The sequence below is a fragment of the Myotis yumanensis genome, unplaced genomic scaffold (assembly GCF_028538775.1).
Source record: "Myotis yumanensis isolate MYYU_CA2020_CCGP unplaced genomic scaffold, mMyoYum1.0.hap1 SCAF_10, whole genome shotgun sequence".
NCBI classification, from domain to species: Eukaryota; Metazoa; Chordata; class Mammalia; order Chiroptera; family Vespertilionidae; genus Myotis; species Myotis yumanensis.
The window spans coordinates 19,495,429-19,517,231 of NW_027223761.1; the positions used below are offsets into that span (position 1 = coordinate 19,495,429).

The 21,803-nt window shown below is 43.4% G+C and overlaps 2 protein-coding genes across 2 annotated transcripts; one reads left to right on the forward strand and one right to left on the reverse strand.

The window, feature by feature from the left end:
* The first annotated feature begins 7,711 nt into the window (after positions 1-7,711).
* Positions 7,712-8,665, forward strand: OR6Q1 (olfactory receptor family 6 subfamily Q member 1). The gene has a single exon (XM_070426572.1). It carries the CDS (start codon positions 7,712-7,714, stop codon positions 8,663-8,665), a length of 954 nt encoding a protein of 317 aa, XP_070282673.1.
* Positions 8,666-18,779: 10,114 nt separating this feature from the next.
* OR9I1 (olfactory receptor family 9 subfamily I member 1) lies at positions 18,780-19,730 on the reverse strand. The gene has a single exon (XM_070426323.1). It carries the CDS (start codon positions 19,728-19,730, stop codon positions 18,780-18,782), a length of 951 nt encoding a protein of 316 aa, XP_070282424.1.
* Between the last annotated feature and the right edge of the window lie 2,073 nt (positions 19,731-21,803).

Here is a 21,803-nt window from a genome sequence, read left to right on the forward strand (position 1 = left end):
TCCGACCCAATTTGACCCAGTAGTACAAAGCAAAAACCCCTCTTCTGCATTAATTAAAAGCAACTAGGAAGGCCACTATGCCAGCAGGCCACGAGCACTCAGGAAGAAACAAGAGCCTGGAGGGCCAAGGAAACACAGGCAGACCCGAAACCTCTGCTCTCAAGCTTGGCCCTCTTCTCTCATGTCCCAGGCATTTTCTTCCTCTTCAGCCTGGAATAGTCTGCATTTACCATGTAAACCCATCCAGCCTTGCTGGTCTTAATTTTTGTCACCCTATCTGTTGTCCTAGTTTGACACCACAGAAGTCCAGAATTGAGCGATTTGAAGGCGGAATTCTCCTCTGCGAGTGATGGTAATGAAAGAGGCTTTGAATGATCATATTCCTTTTATTTTCCTCCTGCCTGAGGAATCAAATATCCCAGCCCCGAAACTGGGACACATAGACGAGGATCTATGACAAATGAGGAGGAACATGGACTAGACTGAAACGCTGAGGGCCTTCGCCACTCCTCTGAAAGGGATTTGAAATTACCTCTTGTACTTGGAATTTTTGTATATCATTATGGAATTGTAGGTAGTTCTCATTTCACAAAAGAGGCTCAGTTTCCTCCAAATGATGTGTTTTTCAGCGTTAAAACACCCAGAAACAAAGTCTGACTTGGTATTTTTGCAGGTATTCTTTTTTAATGCATTTTTATCATGAAATAATTCAAATTGATACTCAAGAAGGAACATAATACAATGATAACTTTATACCCACTTCCCAGCTTGATCAAATATTAACCCTTGGCAATATTTTGTGTCTCCCCCAAATTCATACGTTAAATCCTAGTGTCCAATGGGATGGTATTAGGAGGTGGGGCCTTTGGGAGGTGATTTAGTCATTAGATTCCACATGAAAGTAATATCATATGGTACTTATCTGTCTGACTTATTTAACTTAGCATAATACCCTCTAGGCTCATCTATGCTGTGGCAAAAGGTAAGATGTCCTTCTTCATTATGGCCAAGTAGTATTCCACTGTGTAAATACACTACAGCTTTTTTTTTTTAACTTAGCCTTTTTAAAAAAATATATATTTACTGATTTCAGAGAGGAAGAGGGGGAAGAGAGAGAGAGAGAGAGAGAGAGAGACATCAATGATGAGAGAGAATCATTAATCGGCTGCCTCATGCATGCCTCACACTAGGGATCTAGCCTGCAACCTGCCCATGTGCCCTGACCAGGAATTGAACTGTGATCTCCTGGTTCATAGGTTGATGCTCAACCACTGAACCACACCAGTTGGGCTGCACTACAGCTTTTTTATCCACTCACCTACTGATGGGCACTTGGATTGCTTGCATGTTTTGGCTAATGTAAACAATGTAGAGAAGCCTGAAGTTTTATAGTGAAATCATCTCATATCACTGTCAGGTGAGTGAACCCTTCATCTTTGTTACCTCAGTTATCTCTAAACACATCCTTGTCAGGTAGATTATTTTCCCAACTTCAGAGGTGAGAAAAGGGTCTCAGAGGGATTGACTTGCCCCCGGTAGCACATCCATGAAGAGGCTTAAGTGGACTCAGATCCATGTCTGTGATGGTTTATATTGAGTTACAATGTGCTAGCCTCTGTGGGATCCGGTAACATATGACAATGGCCCTGTCTTCAAGGAGCTTTATTGTTTAGTTGGAAAGATAAGACATCTGCAACTGAAAGGTCATATGAAATCAAGGGACATATGTTTTGTGTTTAGAATATGGTAAAGGACCGGTCACCTTGTGCCCTGATAGCTTTGGCTTGGCTGCTTCCTACAATCAAATAGAGTAAATAATCACAACCTTGATCTTCCTTTTGCTTTATGGTGGAATGATGTCATTATTTCCTTTTGGGGAAAAAGATTGCTCAGTCTGTAGATAATCCTCAAATACTCTGAGGGAAGTTCTTTGGAATGAAGGCATAGTTACATTCTGGAAAAAAATGATCCTTAGTCACAGCCTCTGAGCTCCTTCAGGATTGATGCTGGGCATTTCACACCAGTACAGCACATAGCCTGGCCCAGAGTGACTACTCAGTAATGTCTGTTGTTAACATTGTAGATTTTCGCCACCTGGGGATAAAGGGAGGTTGGTGGGTGGGGATATCTAACTCATCCTAATAGAGGAAGAGCTCATTGCATTTTTGATAAGTCTGGAACTCTGGAAATTTCATTTCACCCTGTTCCAGAATTGGTTAGAGCCAGAGACCTTGGCAAAGAGTCTAGCTGGCATGGGACCTTCTTTGGCTGGCCCCTCATCCTCCACTGGTACTTGTCCAATTAGTCTACAAACTTGGGATTCCCATGTAGCTTCTGCACATTTTCTGGGGAAAAAATTGTCCATGATTAATTATTTTCTTTCCTTTGTTGTCTGAGTGCCTCACACCTCCATTGAGACTTGATCCCATGGGCCACCCCTACGGTGTCAGAGGCATATACATAGGTATGAGTCATTTTATAGTCAGCGACAACCCCAGTTCCCTCCCTCTCCAGTTCAGCTGATGATGGATCTTTGCCTTGTTCCTTTGGTTCAGGAAAGCTGTGATCTTAGAATTTGGGGTCCTTGTTTCACAATGAGATCCAGGTACTGAGAATTTTGTTTTTTTTGTGTTCCACCCAGAGAAGAAACAAAGTAGTATGTGGCAGGTGAGTGGCTCTTCTAGAGACACCTGAGCACCTGGGTTTACAGCAATGCTGGAAACTAACAGGAATATATCCAAAGAGCAATCAGAAGGTGGTGTATGGAAAGAGTGTCATCAACCAAAGATAAACTAAACCTAGAGTAAGGATTTCTGACTTCAGATTCACCTAATGTTTTCTTCATAGTTTTCCCATTTTATTTTATTTTTATTCTTTTGAAAGCTCTTTTACAGAGTCATTGTGGTTTTAAATATTAACCCGTTTTCAAGTGAGAAAACAGAGGCACACAGAATCTGACTGATTTGCCTAAGCTTGCATATTGTAGGGGGTTTGCCAAGGATGTTTGGGAGTCTTAGTTCATCATTATCTCTGTCCACCTCAAATAAACCTACAATCTAAACAAAATTGATTTGCTTATTATTCAAGTGCAGCTTCAAGGACATTACCAGGGCCCCACTGAGACTGCCATCCCCTGGGCTTTCCCGTTATTGAAATTCTGCAGTAATAGCATAGTCCATAGCAATGGAGGCAAGATAATAAGAAGGTCTTCCCAGAGTGTCCCTTTAACATTTCAAAAGGCCTGCCTATTCACTATCTCATTGAGTCCCATAATGTCCTGGGAACATTATTCAGCAGGTATTATTCCTATTTGGACATTAGGAGCCAGAAGCTCAGAAAGTTTGATTCCCACCTTGGTTATTTCTGCTATAGTGAACTCTTCAGTGTGCCTGGGGATGGGGCCTCTGCTGCCTGTATGACTAGAGAGACCTCCATTTCTTTTCTTATGTTCCAATTTCCCATTTGTTTCCTTCATGAAGAGACCATCTGGGAGCAGCTTTGAGGAGCAGGTCATGCCTGCTCATTCGGGAAGCTGCTGGAATAATGAGAGAAGCGCTCAATTAATTTGGTTTGAGCAATGCCAGCACCCCAGGGAGGTGGTGTGGTGGAAAGATGGTAGTTGGCGGGGTCAGGCTGGGCTGTATTCTTGTCTGGACCTATCACCTATCAGCTGCCACCTACCAGCTGGTTGAAGCAAGGCTCATGGGAGCCCCACATACTAGGTCCCTTTCTCCCCTTTATAATTCCCAGCAACTGGAGAAATGTGGGGCTTGGTGGAGCAGACTTTGAAAAGAGTGGATATAAAAGGTTTCTAGAAAATTTAAATTCAGTAGCTAAGAAAAAGAAATTAATGTAAAAATTAATTTAATTTGTCCCCCACCCAAGACCAGTGAGAGTGGGTGCTGCAGTCTTGGAGCTGGTTGGCAGGATGGTCCTATGACTTCAACACCCAAATTGGATAGCTCTTCCTTAAATATGTGTTTCCTTCCCTTCCCGTTTCCTTGAAACAGGTAGTTGGAAGTGGAAAGAAAACAACACTTTGGGCCAGCATGATGCTTGGAGCAAGTGTTCATTCTTTTATGATGACATCGGTATGTTTACTGCGTACAAACTACAACCCAGTGACTCTTTATGCCACTGGCAACACAGTGATGAGTAGACAGAGAGGCACTATCTTCAAGGAGCTTAGGGGTGTGCGTGTATGTATCTGTGTGATATTATAGATAAACAAATAAATACCTGACTGATGACAATGAGGCTGTGACAAAAATATCAAGCTGAGGAAGGGGGTCAGAGAGCTGCGATTTCAGATGGGTGGTCAGAAAGGGCCTCTCTGTTGGGATAGCCTCATGCAGAGAATTGGAGGAAGTGCTGGAGGAAGCCACACAGAAAAGCAAAGGGAACAATAAGAGCAAAGGCCCTGAATTTTCACTTAATGCTGTTCCCTTCGATCTTTAGATGAGCCCTGCAAACGTATGGACTATGCCTTCCATTTGAGGATGACAGTACTGATGCTCCTCGAAGTGACTTCCCAAAATATAGCTGGTACCTCTTGGAGTTAGGGTCAAACTTCACTCCTCTAATTCTAGAGAGCGTGCTGTGACCTCAGGGGGCTGTCTGTGCACCTGGAACTGAGCTATGCTATTGCTGTCACATTGCAGTGAACAGGGAGCTGGCTACAGTGAGTGAGAGTGAAGAGGAAGCTGAGAGCAGCACCCTGGGCATCTTGCAACCCTTCCACCGGTCTCATGGTGCCCATCCTGGATTTGGTGGTTGTTTTTGGAAATCATTGTCCGGATCTTAGTAAGTTCATCTTCCAATTCTTTTCACGTTTGGGGACAAGTCTCCCAGAGGCCAGGTGGAGAGAACTGAACCGGGAAGGAAGCCAGCCTCTCACCAGGCTTGTCCTGTGTCTGCACAAGCGTGTCACCGCAGGAGCCAAGTTTTAATTTCCCTGCATGGGTCCCAAACTGTTTTTCCATATTTGTTAGGGGAAACCTTAGCCCAGAGAGCTCCATTCTGAGGATACCAAATTAGGCCAAGTTTCTGTTTGGTCTCTCTCCTCATTCAGTGATTGTCCCCTATGACCCACTCCACTTGGCCACTTGTTTTCTAGGCGTCACTTGGTTGATAAGTTCTCTCAGCCTCAGGGAGGAAGCTCATGTGGTTAATAGGCCTGGGAGCCTCACGGTGGCCCTGCAGGTCGCTGGAACCTGTGGTAGATTCCACCAATGGGGATCCAAGACACAGACACATTAACCTCACAGGCGGGCTGGCAGCCAGGGCTGCAGGTGTGTCATTTGGAGAGATGAAATAACAGAGGGAGATGGCACCGTGTGGGGGAAGCTCAGGGTTTTATGTTTGAATCCTATCTCTGCCACTCACTAGTTCTTTGATTGGATGCAAATCTCTTTCTTTCTCTAAGCCTCAGAGTGTTCAGTTGCATGAAACCCAGGAGTGAAGGATAGGTCCTAGGATCAAAGTAGGTTGTGAGGATTATATCAGATAATCTAAGCCCAGCAGAATCTGGCCATGAGAGGGGCTCAATAAAAACCCTCTTCTCTTTTTTTGGAGGGAGGCTCATCTGCCTACCACACATGATCTGAGAGCTCAGAGGTGAGGCTGAGTTCATCCTGAAATTCTTGCCCAGAAAGCTTTCCTCATTTAACTCATGGCTGCTGACTTACAGGGTTCCATCAGAAATTCATTCCATTAGGTTATGCAGGTTATTTCTTTGCATTTCGGTTGGGAGGTGGTAGACCTGGGGTTGGAAGGCACCAGGTAATCTAATGCCTGAATGTGGTTTTAACCACTCTGCATTCCTGCCTCCAGTGGACTCTCAGTCTCTTCTCACGGATTTATCTTCCACACCTCCCTCCCCTGGCTTGCTGGGAGCACCTCATTCTCCTCCTGCTAAACTTGGTTTTGTTGGTCAAAGGTTGTCTTCTTCCCTACCCCACACACTGTGATCTGATTGGGAAATTGTTTTTCTTTTTCATAAAATTAAAAATGCCTAAACCTAGCCAGTTTGGCTCAGTGGATAGAGAGTTGGCCTGCAGACTGAAAGGTCCCAGGTTCGATTCCAGTCAAGGGCATGTACCTCAGTTGTAGGCTCGGTTGCATTCAGGAGGCAACCAATTGGTGTGTCTCTCTCACATCAATGTTTCTCTCTCTGTATCTCTCCCCCTCCCTTCCACTCTGTCTAAAAATCAATGGGAAAAATATCCTCTGGTGAGGATTAACAAAAAAATAAAAAAATTAAAAATGCCTAGACTGAAATTTGAATCCAGGTTTGTTAGGCTCTAAAACCCAGCAAGTTCCCTCTGGCTTCAACATTCCATGATTTCATGGCAATGAAAGCATGAAGAGACACAAAGCCAGAAATGAACAAGGTCAAAGACTTTAGATTTCTGTACGTGTCTCCACCAGGCCTAAGTCCAGGCCCCAACATCCTCACAGTGGGTGGTTTATAAACACTGGCTTCCTGGCCAAATAATTGCATTGCAGCCCCAGATGCTTCATGGCTCTGTTGGCTCTAGGAAATTTCAGAGCACATTTGAGATGCCCTTCCTCACAGAGACATTCATATTGTAGAAGCCTGACTTTGTATTATAGACACAGTAAATGTTCATAATAAGGTTTTCTGAAATGTTTATTTTTCTTCATAGTCATTAAATGCATGAGATTCAAAAACATTTGGGATCAAAACCTGGCTCTGTAATTTACTAGCTGGACTGCTTCATCCATGCATTGCTACTGTTATTCCTAAATTTTACCTGTCCTCTCTGCTGTGACTTGAGTTCGATAGTCCTGTCTTCACTGGGAAGATTTTTTCCTTCCCTCATTCCTCCAAACTTGTATGCAGTTCAGGTCAGCACATGACAGGCACCTGCTCTGTACCAGGCAGGATACCTGGTGATGCTGAGAGGCTTCCTGGCACAGAGCATCTGTCCCCCTGCATCCAAGACAGGGCTTGGTACAGAGCTGGAGCCTCCAGCATCCACCATTGTACCTGGTAGAGAGTAGGTATTGTCTTATAATAGTTTCAGTTCTCTGATCTGTGACTTAGAGAGAGGATGCCAGACCCTGAGGGTGTTTGTTTCCTGTCCAGGTAAGTTACATAGAAAAAAACACCCATGCTTTTATTCCTCAACACACACAGACAGAAGAGAGAGAGAGAGAGAGAGAGAGAGAGAGAGAGAGAGAGAGAGATTTTCATGTTTTCCTTTTTCGGTGTGGAGTCCTGGACAGGGATACTTGATCAGAAAGCTAAGTTCTTAATCTCTGCAGTAAACTAGAGCAGCCTGAAGTTTCTCAAATGCACAATGTTCTCTCTGGCATCTGAGATTTTATACTTATGTCATCTCTACATCACTATCTTTATCTCAGTAACTTACACTTATTTTTCTGGTTCCAGTTTAGATAGCCTTTTCTCCAGGAAGATTTCTCAGATTCCTCAAGACTGGTTGAGCTTCTGGTCTATTTCCTCCCATTATATCCTATCTTATTGCTATGTAGAACTTTTCATTTTGTACTGAAATTGTCCATTTTCTTGTGGCCCTAAAAGACTATAAATTCTTTGAGGGGATAGTGTCTTAACTTCACTTTCCTCTTCTGAAGTGGAAGATATTGCAGTCCAACATCCTCATAGGTTCTCTCTCAGTTGTCATTATCTACATGACTATGAGTCTACTGAGCTCTCACTTCCAATATGCAGCTATATACCCCAAATTGGACCCACGTGACAGAGTTTGTCATGGTGGGCTTTGCCGGGGTGCATGAAACACGCCTTCTCTTCTTTACACTCTTCCTCACCATGTACCTGTTTACCTTGTTGGAGAACTTGGCCATCATCATGGTGGTGATTTTGGACCATCGGCTCCGGAGACCCATGTACTTCTTCTTGACACACTTGTCCTGCCTTGAAATCGGGTATACCTCAGTCACAGTGCCCAAGATGCTGACTGGTTTTATTGGAGGAGAAGGGGGCAAGAATATCTCCTATGCTGGCTGCCTTTCCCAGCTCTTCATCTTCACCTTTCTTGGGGCAACTGAATGTTTCCTGCTGGCTGCCATGGCCTATGACCGTTATGTGGCCATTTGTATGCCTCTCCGATATGGGGCCTTGGTGTCCTGGGGCACCTGCATCCGTCTGGCTGGTGCTTGTTGGCTGGTGGGCTTCCTCACACCTATGTTGCCCATCTACCTCATGTCCCAGCTGACATTTTGTGGCTCCAATGTCATCGATCACTTCTTCTGTGATGCCTCACCTTTGCTAGCCTTGTCTTGCTCGGATGTCACCCTGAAAGAGACCACAGACTTCCTGGTCTCTCTGGCAGTACTCCTGGCCTCCTCTGTGGTCATTGCTGTGTCCTACAGCAACATTGTCTGGACGCTGCTGCATATCCGCTCCGTGGCTGAGCGCCGGAAGGCCTTCTCCACTTGTACAGCTCACCTGACTGTAGTGAGCCTCTTCTATGGCACTCTTTTCTTTATGTATGTCCGGACCAAAGTGGCCTCCTCCATCAACTTCAACAAGGTGGTGTCTGTCTTCTACTCCATTGTCACGCCAATGCTCAATCCCCTCATCTACAGTCTTCGAAACAAGGAGGTGAAGGGAGCTCTGCGCAGAGCCATTTCCCTCAAGTCTTGGAAAGGCCAGTGAGGGGGCTGGTAGGGTCCATTTTCCTTGCCCTTTAGAAAGAAGGTGGTGAGGACTATGGAATGCAGCAGAGGTCTGGGTAGTTAAGCATTATGGACTATGTATTAGTTAAAATAAAATGCTAATCTGCTATAACAAAAGAGATCTAATTATAATGTAGCTTAAAGAATGAAGGAGATTTTATCTTTCTTGCAAGAGTCGAAGGTGAGTGCTCTTGGTTGATGGGTGGCTCTGCTCAACAGCATATAAGGACCCAAGCTCCCTTCATCTTGTGGCCTGTGAACCCAATTCAGCTCAACACTTGTTTTTAATGACCTGTGAGCTAAGAATGGTTTTTATACTTTGAAATGGTTGTAAACTACCTTGGCCGGTGTGGTTAGAGCATTGTCCCGTGCACTGAAGGGTCATGGGTTGGATTCCCAGTCAAGGGCATGTACCTGGGTTGCAGGTTCGATCTCTGGTCCCAGTTGGGGTTCATGCTGGAGGCAACCAATCGATGTATCTCTCTCACATCAATGTTTCTCTCTCCTCTGTCTCTCTCCTTCCTTTCCACTCTCTCTGAAAAGCAATTGAAAAAATATCCTCAGGTGAGGATTAAAAAAAAAAAAAGATTGGGAACCAATCAAAAGCAGAATACAGTAGGTCCTCGGGTTATGTTGGAGATCGGTTCCTACCATGCGTCATAACGTGATTTTCGCCGTAAGTCGGAACCCACCTACATAAGCACCTACGTCACTCACATGGAGCACATACACAGCAGTAATGAAGTGAAACAGTAAAAAAAATCTAAAAGAAAGATAACAATTCCTGACCTTTACTTGTGGTAAATAAATAATAAAAAACATAAAGCACATATGTTCTTATGTTGAAATGACAGAACTTTTTTTTTTTTAATACTGTAAATGGGAGATGGCGACATAACCACGAAATGACGTACGCCGAGTCCAATGTAACCCGAGGACTGCCTGTAATATTTCACGACACATAAACATTTTATATAGTTAAAATGTCAGTGTCCATAAATCAAGTTTTATCAGAACACTGTTACACCATGTGAATGGTCTCTGGCTGCATTTGTGCTACCATGATAGAGTTTAGTAGTTGTGACAAAGACCATTTGCCAACCCCCAATTTAGCTCCTTCTTGTAATTTGCATTGTCAACACTGTGTTCCAGTGGGCAGGAAGGGTGAAGATGGTGCGTGGAGGAGATACACAACGTGACTTGAGGTTTCTCCACTAGATGTGGCAATCATCACTTCCACTCACCTCTGTTGGTAAGAAGTTAGCCATAGGTCACATCTAATTGCAAAGATGGTAAATACAGTCCGTAGCTAAGCTGCCAGATACCCAGCCAGAACTGATTATTGTAGAAAAGAGAATAACAAATTTTGGCAGACAACCAGCAGTTTCCATCACAGTGTAACCAGAATCACAACTGATTTTCCATGTGACCCATGCATTTATCTGCTTTGTAACAACATTATCTTATTTGAAATATAGAATGGTCCTTCCTCTATACCACATGGCTCCTTGAAAATTGTTTTAAAAGTATATCTATGACAATGTCAGCTCCTTTGAAATAAAATTTAAAAAGACAATTACAAGGAAAAAACAAACAAAAAAAACCCAATTGTGTTCCCCCTGATACTCCAAGCACTAACCTGACACCATTCACAGTCCTGGCAACATTATTGACTATATTTCCTATGGTATATATTTCCTGAAGTTTTAAAAGCCACTACTAATAAAAATAAACTATGAAATCATATTAGGGAAAATGCATGTTTTTTTTTTGCAAATAGAAAATTTCTGAGAATATAATTCCTACTTTGGGGGTATATTTATTCACAGAGTGAAAAATAGTCATGGGAGGTGCTAACTTAACATAGTCACGGCTTCATTGGTATCCAGGAAATGTCACAGGGAGTAATTCCAGAGAGAAACAAGACTTATTAAGACAGAATTCTGTAAGCAGTGCTGTTTATCTTTACCCATTCTGCATATCAGGATATTGACTTAATTATTAGTAAGGAACTACCTGGTTTCTATCTTGGAGATGGTACTTTGACTTGGGACTTGGCGAGAATGACCACAGATACACTCTGAAATCAGAACTCCACAGTTTGCTATGTACCATTATGTAAGACCATCAAAGGCTTTGGTGTGGGTTTACTTCACTGTGCCCATCTGGATGAAGCTGCTTCTCTGGTGCCACAATCTTTTGATTCCTTGCTTGGCTTCCCATTTCTTTTTTCAGGGTTTGTAGTCTTTGGTTAGGCCCTTGCCTTCCAATTTGCACATGCCAACCACTTACAAGTTTATTTCCAAGGCACAATAATGGAGATTCTGTCTTTGACTATGGGATGCTACAGCTCTCTGTTTCTCTAAAATGAGTCTTCTTTATCTATAGATTTTTTTCCTTTGCTGGCTTCACCGTCATTGGTGTAAAAACATTGTCAGCCAGCCATGGCAAGGTTGAAGCATTTTAAACCCCCTTCAGCAGGAACTTAGGATGGATCTCAGTATTCAGAAATGTGGATGCCTTGACACCTTGAGACAGTATGTGTAACACCATTCAACTCTGTCCCTTCCAAGAGCAGTCCAGGAGCACTATCACTTAATTAATTGATGCCCAGTACTTGTGGGCTTCATTAACATCCTCACACTCTCTTGGGAGTGGTGGACCTTCATTTAGAACAGACTTTGCACTAGTGGTTGCTCAACTGGGTCTGTGCCCGTCACCTGTCCTCATCTCACCGAAGACAAGCAGTTAACCAGAGCAGGTGCAGGTCATTGACTTCTTATAAAAGAGTTTCACAATAGATATATTTAGTTTACTCCAATCAGGTTAGGTTTAGAATGTTAGATCATGATAGTCAATATAAAGCAGCTTAAAACGACATAAATTTATTATCTCATAACTTCCCCAAGACAGGAATTAGGGTGTGATTGTCTTTGTCCTCTGCTCAGGATCGCCCATGACTGAAATCAAGGCGTTGGGAGGGGCATCTCATCTGAGACTCAAAATCTTCTTACTAGCTCCATCCGGTTGTTGGTAAAATTCGGTGTAATTGTATGACCGTGGTGCCCATTTCCCTGCTAGCAGTAGGCCAGGGACTGGTCTTGCATCCACACTTAGGTCCTTGCCACGTGGCCTATCCTCTCCTATGATGACAGCTTACTTCTTCGATGTTAGCAGGAAAATGTCTCTGCTGCTTTGAATTTCTCTTTGGGGGTTAGTTACTCCATTAGGTCAGGCCCACCAAGGATAATGTCCCTTTCAATGAACTCAGAGTCCACTAATTCAGGACCTTACTTATATCTTCAAAATCTGGTAACCTTATAATGGGAGTGGTGTCCCATTATATTTCCAGGTCCTGCTCTTATTCTAAGGGAGGGGATTTTAAGGGCATATGTCATTGGAGGTCATTTTAGAATTCTGCCTACAGATATTAGCACCCAACCAGGCAAATCTGGAATACAGAATATTTATAGCACAACTCTCAGTGTCTTGGGACAAATGAAAAGGAAGAGGACTGTACTAGATTAAACAAATATAAAACATGTAACAATCAAATGCAGTGCTTGAACTTAGATTGGATCTGGATTAAAACTGGTATAAATAAAAAACTCATTCTTGGATAAATAATAAAAATATGAATGGAAACTAGTTATTAAATTATATGATGGGTGAAATTGGTAATTTTCTTAGGTGTGATGATGGTATTATAATATTACTAAAGGCCCGGTGCACAAAAATTTGTGCACTGGTGGTGGGGGGGGTGTCCCTCAGCCCCACTTGTGCCCTCTCACAGTCTGGGACCCCTTGGGAGATAATGACCTGCTGGCTTAGGCCTGCTCCCGGGTGGCAGAGGGCAGGCCCAATCCCTAGGTGCAGCCCCTGGTTGGGCTCAGAGCAGGGCTGATTGGGGAGTTGGGGCGCTGCCCCCTGTCATGCACAGAGCAGGGCGGATCGGGAGGTTGCGATGCCAACCCCAGTCACGCTCAGGGTAGGGCTGATTGGGGGCTTGGGGCGCCGCCCCCTGTCACACTCAAGGTAGGGTCGATGGGGAGGTTGCGGCGCCACCCCCTGTCATGCACAGAGCAGGGCCCATCAGAGGGGTTGGGGCTCCGTACCCTGTCACACACAGAGCAGGGCCAATCAGGGGGTTGGGGAGCTCCCCCCTGTCACGCACAGAGCAGGGCCAATCAGGGGGTTGGGGAGCTCTCCCCTGTCACACTCAGGTCAGGGCCGATGGGGAAGTTGCGGCTCCACCCTGTCACACACAGAGCAGGGCCCATGGGGGGGTTGGGGCACCACACCCTGTCACACACAGAGCAGGGCCGGTCAGGGGGTTGGGGAACTCCCCCCTATCAGGCACAGAGCAGGGCTGATCAGGGGGTTGGGGCGCCTTCCCCTGTCATGAACAGAGCAGGGTGGATAGGGAGGTTGTGGCCCCACCCCCTGTCACACACAGAGCTGCAGGGCGATCAGGGGGTTTGGGCACTGCCCCCTGTCATGCTGCTCCAGGGGCCAGGAGGCCTCACGGCTCTGCTGATCCCAGTGCTGGGAGGCCTCGCTGCTCTGTTGATCCTGGTGCTGAGAAGCTCCACTGATCCCAGTGCCAGGAGGCCTCGCGGCTCCGCTGAGCCCAGTGCTGGGAGGCATATTGCCCTTTTACTATATAGGATAGAGGCCTGGTGCACGGGTGGGGGCTGGCTGGTTTGCCCTGAAGGGTGTCCTGGATCAGGGTGGGGGTCCCGCTTGGGTGCCTGGCCAGCCTGGATGAGGGGATGATGGCTGTTTGCAGCTGGTCACAGCCCCTTCAGGGTGGGGGTCCCCACTGGGGTGCCTGGCCAGCCTGGATGAGGGGATGATGGCTGTTTGCAGTTGGTCACACCCCCTTCAGGGTGGGGATCCCCACTGGGGTGCCTGGCCAGTCTGGGTGAGGGGCTGAGGGCCGTTTTCAGGCTGGCGGGTGACTGAAGCTCCCAACCTCTCTTTTTTTTTTTTTTTTATTCTGGGATTTATTTACCTTCTTTGGCTGTCACTGGAGCTGAGAGCCGGCTTTAGCTCTAAGGCTCGGCTCCAGCTCTGAGACCTCAGCTGCTGAAAGCAGGTTTCTGGGCTTTGTTTACCTTCTGTATTTGCAACATTGTTTCTTAGAGAGCAAGCTCAGAGCTGGGCTGCGGCAGGCGGGGAACATTGGCTTCCTCCGTCACTGGAGCAAGCAAGCCTCATGTTCACTTCAGTTGCCTGGCTGCCGGCCGCCATTTTGGCTGGCAGTTAATTTGCATATCTTGCTGATTAGCCAATGGGAAGGGTAGCGAAGTTATGGTTAATTACCATGTTTCTCTATTATTAGGTAGGATAGTCATGTAGAGGAATATGCTTAATGACCATGATAGTTTTAAAAATGTCATTGAATTATAACAAACATTCAGAAAAAATAATATCATAAATGAATTTTCACAATCTTAATACACTTAAGTTTCTAGATCAAGATTCAACACATTACCTGTCCCTGCCACAGTCAATATATTCCAAGTCACAATTATATAATTTCAAAACAACATCTTGTGCACTATTTTAGCTTGTTTATTTTATTTAGTTTTCCCCATCCAGTGGAAGGGATAAATTTCAATGCCTTCCAGTTTGCAAGATTTGTTTTCAATACTTGGAACTTGCTAAAGCCTTTAAAAGTTGAAGGCTTTTGTGCTCCATTCATTATATGCTTTGATAAAAGATACAAGATTTCTGACTGATTTTAAATGAATACAATAGAAAATTTGAGAACATTTTAACAAATGAGCCCTATATTATTGCAGATCACTTAGGTTGATTAAAAGGTAGCACTTCAAAGGCTTACATACTTTCACCATCTTGTGGATAAGAAGCAAGAAAGAAATGTTGAGCTAAATTACCTTTGATGGGACTGAAAAGTCACGTTTCCCAGAGTGAAATGTAAACACACCTGCTATTTTAAGCCATGATCAGCAGGCTCGGTGTTTGAAAGCAAGTGTTGATATACCTACAGCAGATTTGTATCTTCTACTTTTCAAGTCCTCACTCTGACTCCCATAATGGATGATAAAAGCTGACAAACATTTTGTGCAAGATGCATGTTCATAATCAACTTTCTTGAGTAACACACATGTCTGTTTTGAGTTTATTGCTACTAAAAGTGTTTACTGCAAAAACTTTCAGACTACTCTATATATGCTCTTAGTCCCTATTTTCTGCACATTTTAAAATTTATTCCTAAGAAACTACAATGAACAATCTGTTGGCTTCATGTGCTATGAAATGGGCCACAATACAGTTGGTTGATACACCAGTAGCTGCTGGGATTGAATATTTCTCTCACCATTGCCCTAGACTGGATAAATGAACCTTCCCTAGATCTTTGTGTCTGAGCCAAGTAATTCTTCCCTTATGTTTCCATTCCAGTAGGCTGTTAGTGACTCTCTCTCTGTATCATTCTTTCTCAATTAGTACCACAACTTTAAGCCTAGGTGGATAAGAAACTCAGTTCTGGACAGGGGAAGTAATTCCTCTGTCAGTGTAATTTGGAATGCCACAATTCAAATGCTGGGTTTTGTTTTCATTATCTTAGCCCTAAGGCTGAAAGAGTTCAGATATTTTAAAATATATAATTTATAGTCTCTGATTTTTATCCTGTATTTAATCAAGAATGGAAACTATCCAGTGCCTTTAGAACAGGGGTGGGCAAACTTTTTGACTCGAGGGCCACAATGGGTTCTTAAACTGGACCGGAGGGCCGGAACAAAAGCATGGATGGAGTGTTTGTGTGAACTAATATAAATTCAAAGTAAACATCATTACATAAAAGGGTACGGTCTTTTTTTTTTTTTAGTTTTATTCATTTCAAACGGGCCAGATCCGGCCCGTGGGCCGTAGTTTGCCCACGGCTGCTTTAGAAGCAACCACCTACCACACCGTCTTGAATTCCTCATGCCTTACTTACCATTTGCTTTGTGATAGAGCCCTCATAGTTCCCAAAGCTTTGCTTTTACTGGGCATCACATTTCAAGAGACCACTGTTCATTACCTATTGGCTGGCCAACCACTATGAACTATGGAATGAAAGAGCAGTAGTTTGCATCCTATATCATAATACTAGATAATTCTCACTGATTTAGGCAACATAGCCAGTCTTGTGATGATTAATTTTATGTGACAACTTAACTGGGGTGCCAAGATATTTGGTTAAACATTATTTCTGAGTGTGCCTGTGAGAGTGTTTCTGGGTGAGATAACATCTAATTTGGTGAATTGAGTAATGCACCTGGACCTCCTCAATGTGGGTGAACCTCATCCAATGTACCATCCAATGGTATTAAGGGCCTGAATAGAGAAAAAAAAAACTCAGTAAAGGAGAATTTGCTCTCTCTGCCTGACTGTCTTTGAGCTGGAACAGAGGCTTTCTTCTGCCTTTGGACTCGGGCCTCAACTCCAGCTAACACCACCGGCTCTCCTGTTTCTCAGGCCTTTGAACTTGAACTGGAATTATATTATTGGCTGTCCTAGGTCTCCAGCTTGCTGACTGCACATTGTGGGATTTCTCAGCTTCCATAACTACATGAGCCAATTCCTTATAATAAATATATTTATACATCCTATATAATAAAAGGCTAATATGCAAATCAGATAGACTGGTTGCTATGATGTGCACTGACCACCAGGGGGCAGACACTCAACGCAGGAGCTGCCCCCTGGTGGTCAGTGTGCTCCCACAAGGAGAGTGCCGCTCAGCAAGAAGCTGGGCTGACTGCTGGTGAGCTCAGCAGCTGTGGTGGGAGCCTCTCTTGCCCTCGCAGCAGTGCTAAGGATGTCTGACTGCTGGCTTAGGCCTGCTCCCCGAGGGCTCCCAGACTGCAAGAGGGTGCAGGCCTGGCTGAGGGCATCCCCTCCCCCCATGCACAGATTTCGTGCACTGGGCCTCTGGCATAATAATAATAATTTACTTGATTCTTCCAAATTCTCTGGTGGCTTCTTGCTTGCAATAACCCTGCTACTGATTTCCAGGTGAAAAACTGATTGTGAATTATAAATAAAATCTTTGTTTTAGAGCTGATTGTTGCCACAACAAACCCAGTCTGTTCTGACTAATTTAAAACTCAAGATTGATTTTTATCATCTTCCTTAATCCTTATAACAATTATTTAAAAAAGGAAATATTGAGTATTTCTCCCCAGAACTTTTCATCCATTCCCTCAGGAAATGGATGTTATTTGGCTGACATATGCTTAGTGACTCCAGGATGCTTAATCTATTGGACAGAGGTAGTATTAATTATTTTAAAGATAAAGTGATTAAGTGGGGGCATTTATAAAGCTAAATATTATATATTTTATTTTTAATACACGTATGATGTATAAATCTGTGGGAATTCCATTTGTAGGACTGAATTGACACGCCCATCCTGACAATGTATGCTACTCTTCTAATGACAAAAATTTTTTAAAAAAATAATTCTTTATTGTTGAAAGTATTACATATCTTCCCTTTTTTCCTCCATTGACCCCCTGCAGCCTGTCCCCACCCTTTGCCCCAGGCCCTCATCACCCCATTGTCTATGTCCATGGACCATGCATATATGCATATAAGGTCCTTGGTTGATTACCTCCCACTTACTCCCCCTCCCCCACCTTCCCTCAGAGATTCTGCACTCTGTTCCATGCTTCCATGTCTCTGGATCCACTAAATGACAGAATTTTGATTAAAGTGCACTGGAAAATGAAAATTGAATAAAAAAGAGAAATAGTAATTGTTTTTTTATTTGAGAAAACTGATATTCTAAAAAGGCAAGATAAATTATGGCCTGCAAAACCTATAATATTTACTATATAGTCCTTTACAAAAAAATTACCACCTCCTGGTCTAGAACAACAACTTGTCTGATAGAACAAATGGTCTTAAAGATGAGGCCCACCTTCATTTTTTATTGATTTGATTTCTAACAGAGATTTCCCCCCTAATAGTCTTTGCTTTCCCCAGTACCTACCACACTTAGCTTTTAAGTATTTTCTTTTAGAGATTCAGATTAGCTTGATACACTGACATTTGGGCAGTGTTTGGATGAGTGCCTTGGACTACAAAACGCATTCTGAGTAAGGTCATTCAGCACAGTGTGGTTTTCTGGCCTTGTCGGGTGTATGTCCCTGTCACACTATATCCCTCATAAACTAGGGTATTGACCATTGAGCAGACAGCCCCAAAGATAAGATGGTTTAGTTAATCTTGAAGATGTCGGAGTAGCATTAAAGCAGGAACACAAAATCAATGAGTGTTCAAGTGGGAAGGCAATTTGCAAATTTAGAAATTCTATTTTTCTGGCACTAGCAAGAAGGAAGACATCCCTGGAAAGTGAGCGGGGGGTGGGGTGAGGCGGTGTGTGTGTGTGTGTGTGTGACCCAAGTCTCTAGAATGGTGAAGAGGAAAGCCTGTTTATCAAACAATCCCTTCCCTTGACCATTTAGAGACTCAGTTTTGTCTTATACAACATGCCCTATTTGCTAAGATAACCAGTCACTCGCCGTAACCGGTTTGGCTCAGTGGATAGAGTGTCGGCCTGCGGACTGAAAGGTCCCAGGTTCAATTCGGGTGAAGGGCATGTACCTTGGTTGTGGGCACATCCCCAGTGCGGGGTGTGCAGGAGGCAGCTGATCGATGTTTCTCTCTCATTGATGTTTCTAACTCTCTATTCCTCTCCATTCCTCTCTGTGAAAAATCAATAAAATATATTTAAAAAAAAGATAACCAGTCACTCAGTTATTAAAAGAAAAAAATTAATGGGATGGAAAGAGAAAAACTGAAGGCACCTCGAGCTCTGGAGATTCTGTAAGTCATGATGTCAGAGTGTAACATGAGGCTTTTGAGTTCTAGGAATGGATCTGAGGTAGGAGATGGGAAGAAGAAAGTACTATAGGGTTGCTGGAAACAAATGTTACCACATTTGCATTTTTTCTTGTGTGCTTCATAGTTCCTATCTACCTTCCTTCTGTTGGTGGGTAGAGGTTGCATATAATGTTGGTGCCTCTTGGACTATATTGATACGGGAAGAAAATGGACCCAAGGAGAGGTCCTCTCACTCAGATGTACATGTTCCAAAACACCTGGAATCTATCAGTGACCCTTTTGAAGGCTGCTTTCACATCTTTGTTTCTCAGGCTATAGATCAGAGGATTCAGCATGGGGATGACCACAGTGTAGAAGACAGATACAATCTTGTCTTCCTCTAGGGATTTGCTTGAGCCACTCCGCAGATACATGAAGATGAGAGTCCCAAAGAAAAGGACTACAGCAGTGAGATGGGAGGCACATGTGGAGAAAGACTTGGCCCTGCCACCTGAAGATTTCACTCTCAAAATGGCCTTGATGATGAGCAGGTAGGATATCAGGATGACCAAGGCATTGGCTAAAATCACAAAGTTGCCAAAGAAGACAATGACAATCTCAGTGTTTGTTGTGTCATCGCAGGCAAGCTTCAGCAGGGGCGGGAGGTCGCAGAAGAAGAAGTTAATCTGATTGTTATCACAGAAGGAGAGGGTGAAGGTACATGTGGTTCGCAGGATGGCCCCCGATATCCCACAGACATAAGCTCCCACCACTAACCTCCAGCAGATTCTGGGATTCATGGCTATGGTGTAGAGCAGTGGGTTGCTGACGGCAACATAGCGGTCATAGGCCATCACCGCCAGCAGGAAACACTCTGTACCTGCGCAAATGGTGAAGAAAAAGAACTGGGCAGCACATTGGCTATAGGGGATGACCATCTTGCCTGTGGCCAGTGTGGCCAGAATCTGAGGGGTGATGACTGAGGTGTAGCAGGCATCTAGAAGGGAGAGGTGACTCAGAAGGAAGTACATTGGGGTGTGGAGTTGGACATCCAGCTGGATCAGAATAATCATCCCCACATTTCCCAGAAGGGTGACTACATAGAAATTCAGAAACACCAGAAAGAAGAGAATCTCTAACCTGGGGTAGTCAGTAAAGCCCATGAGAATGAACTCGGTCACTGTGGTGAGATTATTCTTGGCCATGGATTCAATGTGCACTTTGGATGAGACAAAATAAAGAAGAAAACCTTAGAATTGAAATACAGTTTCTTTCTCTGTCAGTGGAGGTTAGGTTTATATTTCCAGGCCAATTTATTGAGCTGGTTTTTGAGAAATCCTTTACCTGGCTGATTCTCCTTGGGCATCTCTATTCTTTTCCTGTATTTTTGGAGCTGAGCCATGAGCTGGTGCTTTGATTCAAACAAATTTTGGTTTATATTTGGACAGTTCTGTGAAGATAAGAGACAGATAGACTCTTAGATTTGGAAATAATCTATTCAGCATCAGTTCTAGTCCCCATTGGATGCTGGAGTCTCCTCTACCACATACTCTCCACGTGGTCATAAGTTGCTGGGTGAGCCTCCATCTGTGGACAGCTCTACTTGTTAATTCTATTTTTGAACCTGGATTCTCTCCACCTTTATCTTCTACACATTGGCTTAGTTTTTACACCTTCCAGGCAATCATGACAATTTAATCCCTGCTCATGAAAACCTTTCAGGACCTAACCGGTTTGGCTCAGTGGATAGAGCGTCGGCCTGCGGACTCAAGGGTCCCAGGTTCAATTCCTGTCAAGGGCATGTACCTTGGTTGTGGGCACATCCCCAGTAGGGAGTGTGCAGGAGGCAGCTGATCAATGTTTCTCTCTCATCGATGTTTCTACCTCTCTATCCCTCTCCCTTCCTCTCTGTAAAAAATTAATAAAATATATTAAAAAAAGAAAACCTTTCAGAAGTTGGAAGATGATGAATCTGCTCTGTATATTGACTATCCCCTCATCTTATCTGTTGATATATTTTTTTCTAATTACATAATTAATCATGTGGTCAAAATTGCTTAGTCACATGATATTAAAGTATGTTATTTAAGGCTACAAATTTATAGCTAGAAGATATAAGTTCTGGATATCTATTGTACAGCATAATGATTATAATCAACAATACTGTATTATAAACTTCAAAGTTGCTAAGAGACTAGTTTTTAATTGTTCTCACCACAAAGAAGACATCATAATTATAAGAAATGATAGAGATGTTAGTTTACACTATGGTGGTAATCATATTGTCATATATAAATGTATCAAATCAACACATTGTACACCTCAAACTTACACAATGTTTTTGCCAATTATATCACATCATATTAATAAAAAGATAACTAAAAATCTTTTGTCCACTTTAATCTTCTCCACTTTGGTCTTGATTTGGGGGCTTCCTCCAGCTCTAATCAGGGGTTATTAGTGAGAGGGAGATGCTGACATATTATATAAAACATAACCTCCTTGGATTGCTCCTTCCACCCCACTTCAGCAGCACAGGCTGATGACCTTCAAGCAGCTGCTATTATCTTATCTATCTATCTATCTATCTATCTATCTATCTATCTATCTATCATCTATCTATCTATGTATTTATTACCAGTGAGGAATTTAAACTTCTGGGAGATAAGTTGGTCTTAGGCCACCTAGTTTAATAAGTGGAAGATCTGAGTTCTGAAGGCTAATGATTTTGATTTGATGGTATATTCTGTGCTTTTTGCTATCAATTCATTCTGCCTCTCTACATTTTATTTCATATTTATGATGACTGGAATCAGAAAATCTTCCTGTAGTTCTTTAGATAACCATGTTCCTTCTACTTTTAACTCATAAGAAAACTTGACTAATTTTAACATCTTTCTCAACATCTAATTCTGAAATTGTCATAGTCTATTTTCTGTCCATCTCATGGCAAGGTCCAGACATTCCTTCTAATTTAGGGACAAGATTGTTTAGTGCATATGAGCAGAGATAAGGTGGCAGGTCACAGGGCTACAGATGCAGCCACACTGGGTTTGTGCCACATGCATGCCAGGCCCACCTCATGTATTAGCTCTAATCCTTCTAGCAGCCCCACAAGCTGGGCGTAGCTAGAACTATTTTATGGATGACCAAAGTGAGGCTTACAGAGGTGAAGGAAGTTGGCTAACTTTCCACACACCTGGAGAAACAGAATCAGCGCTTAAATCTGGTATTTTCTCACTATAAATCCTGTGCTTTTTTGCCACAAAATGCTGTCC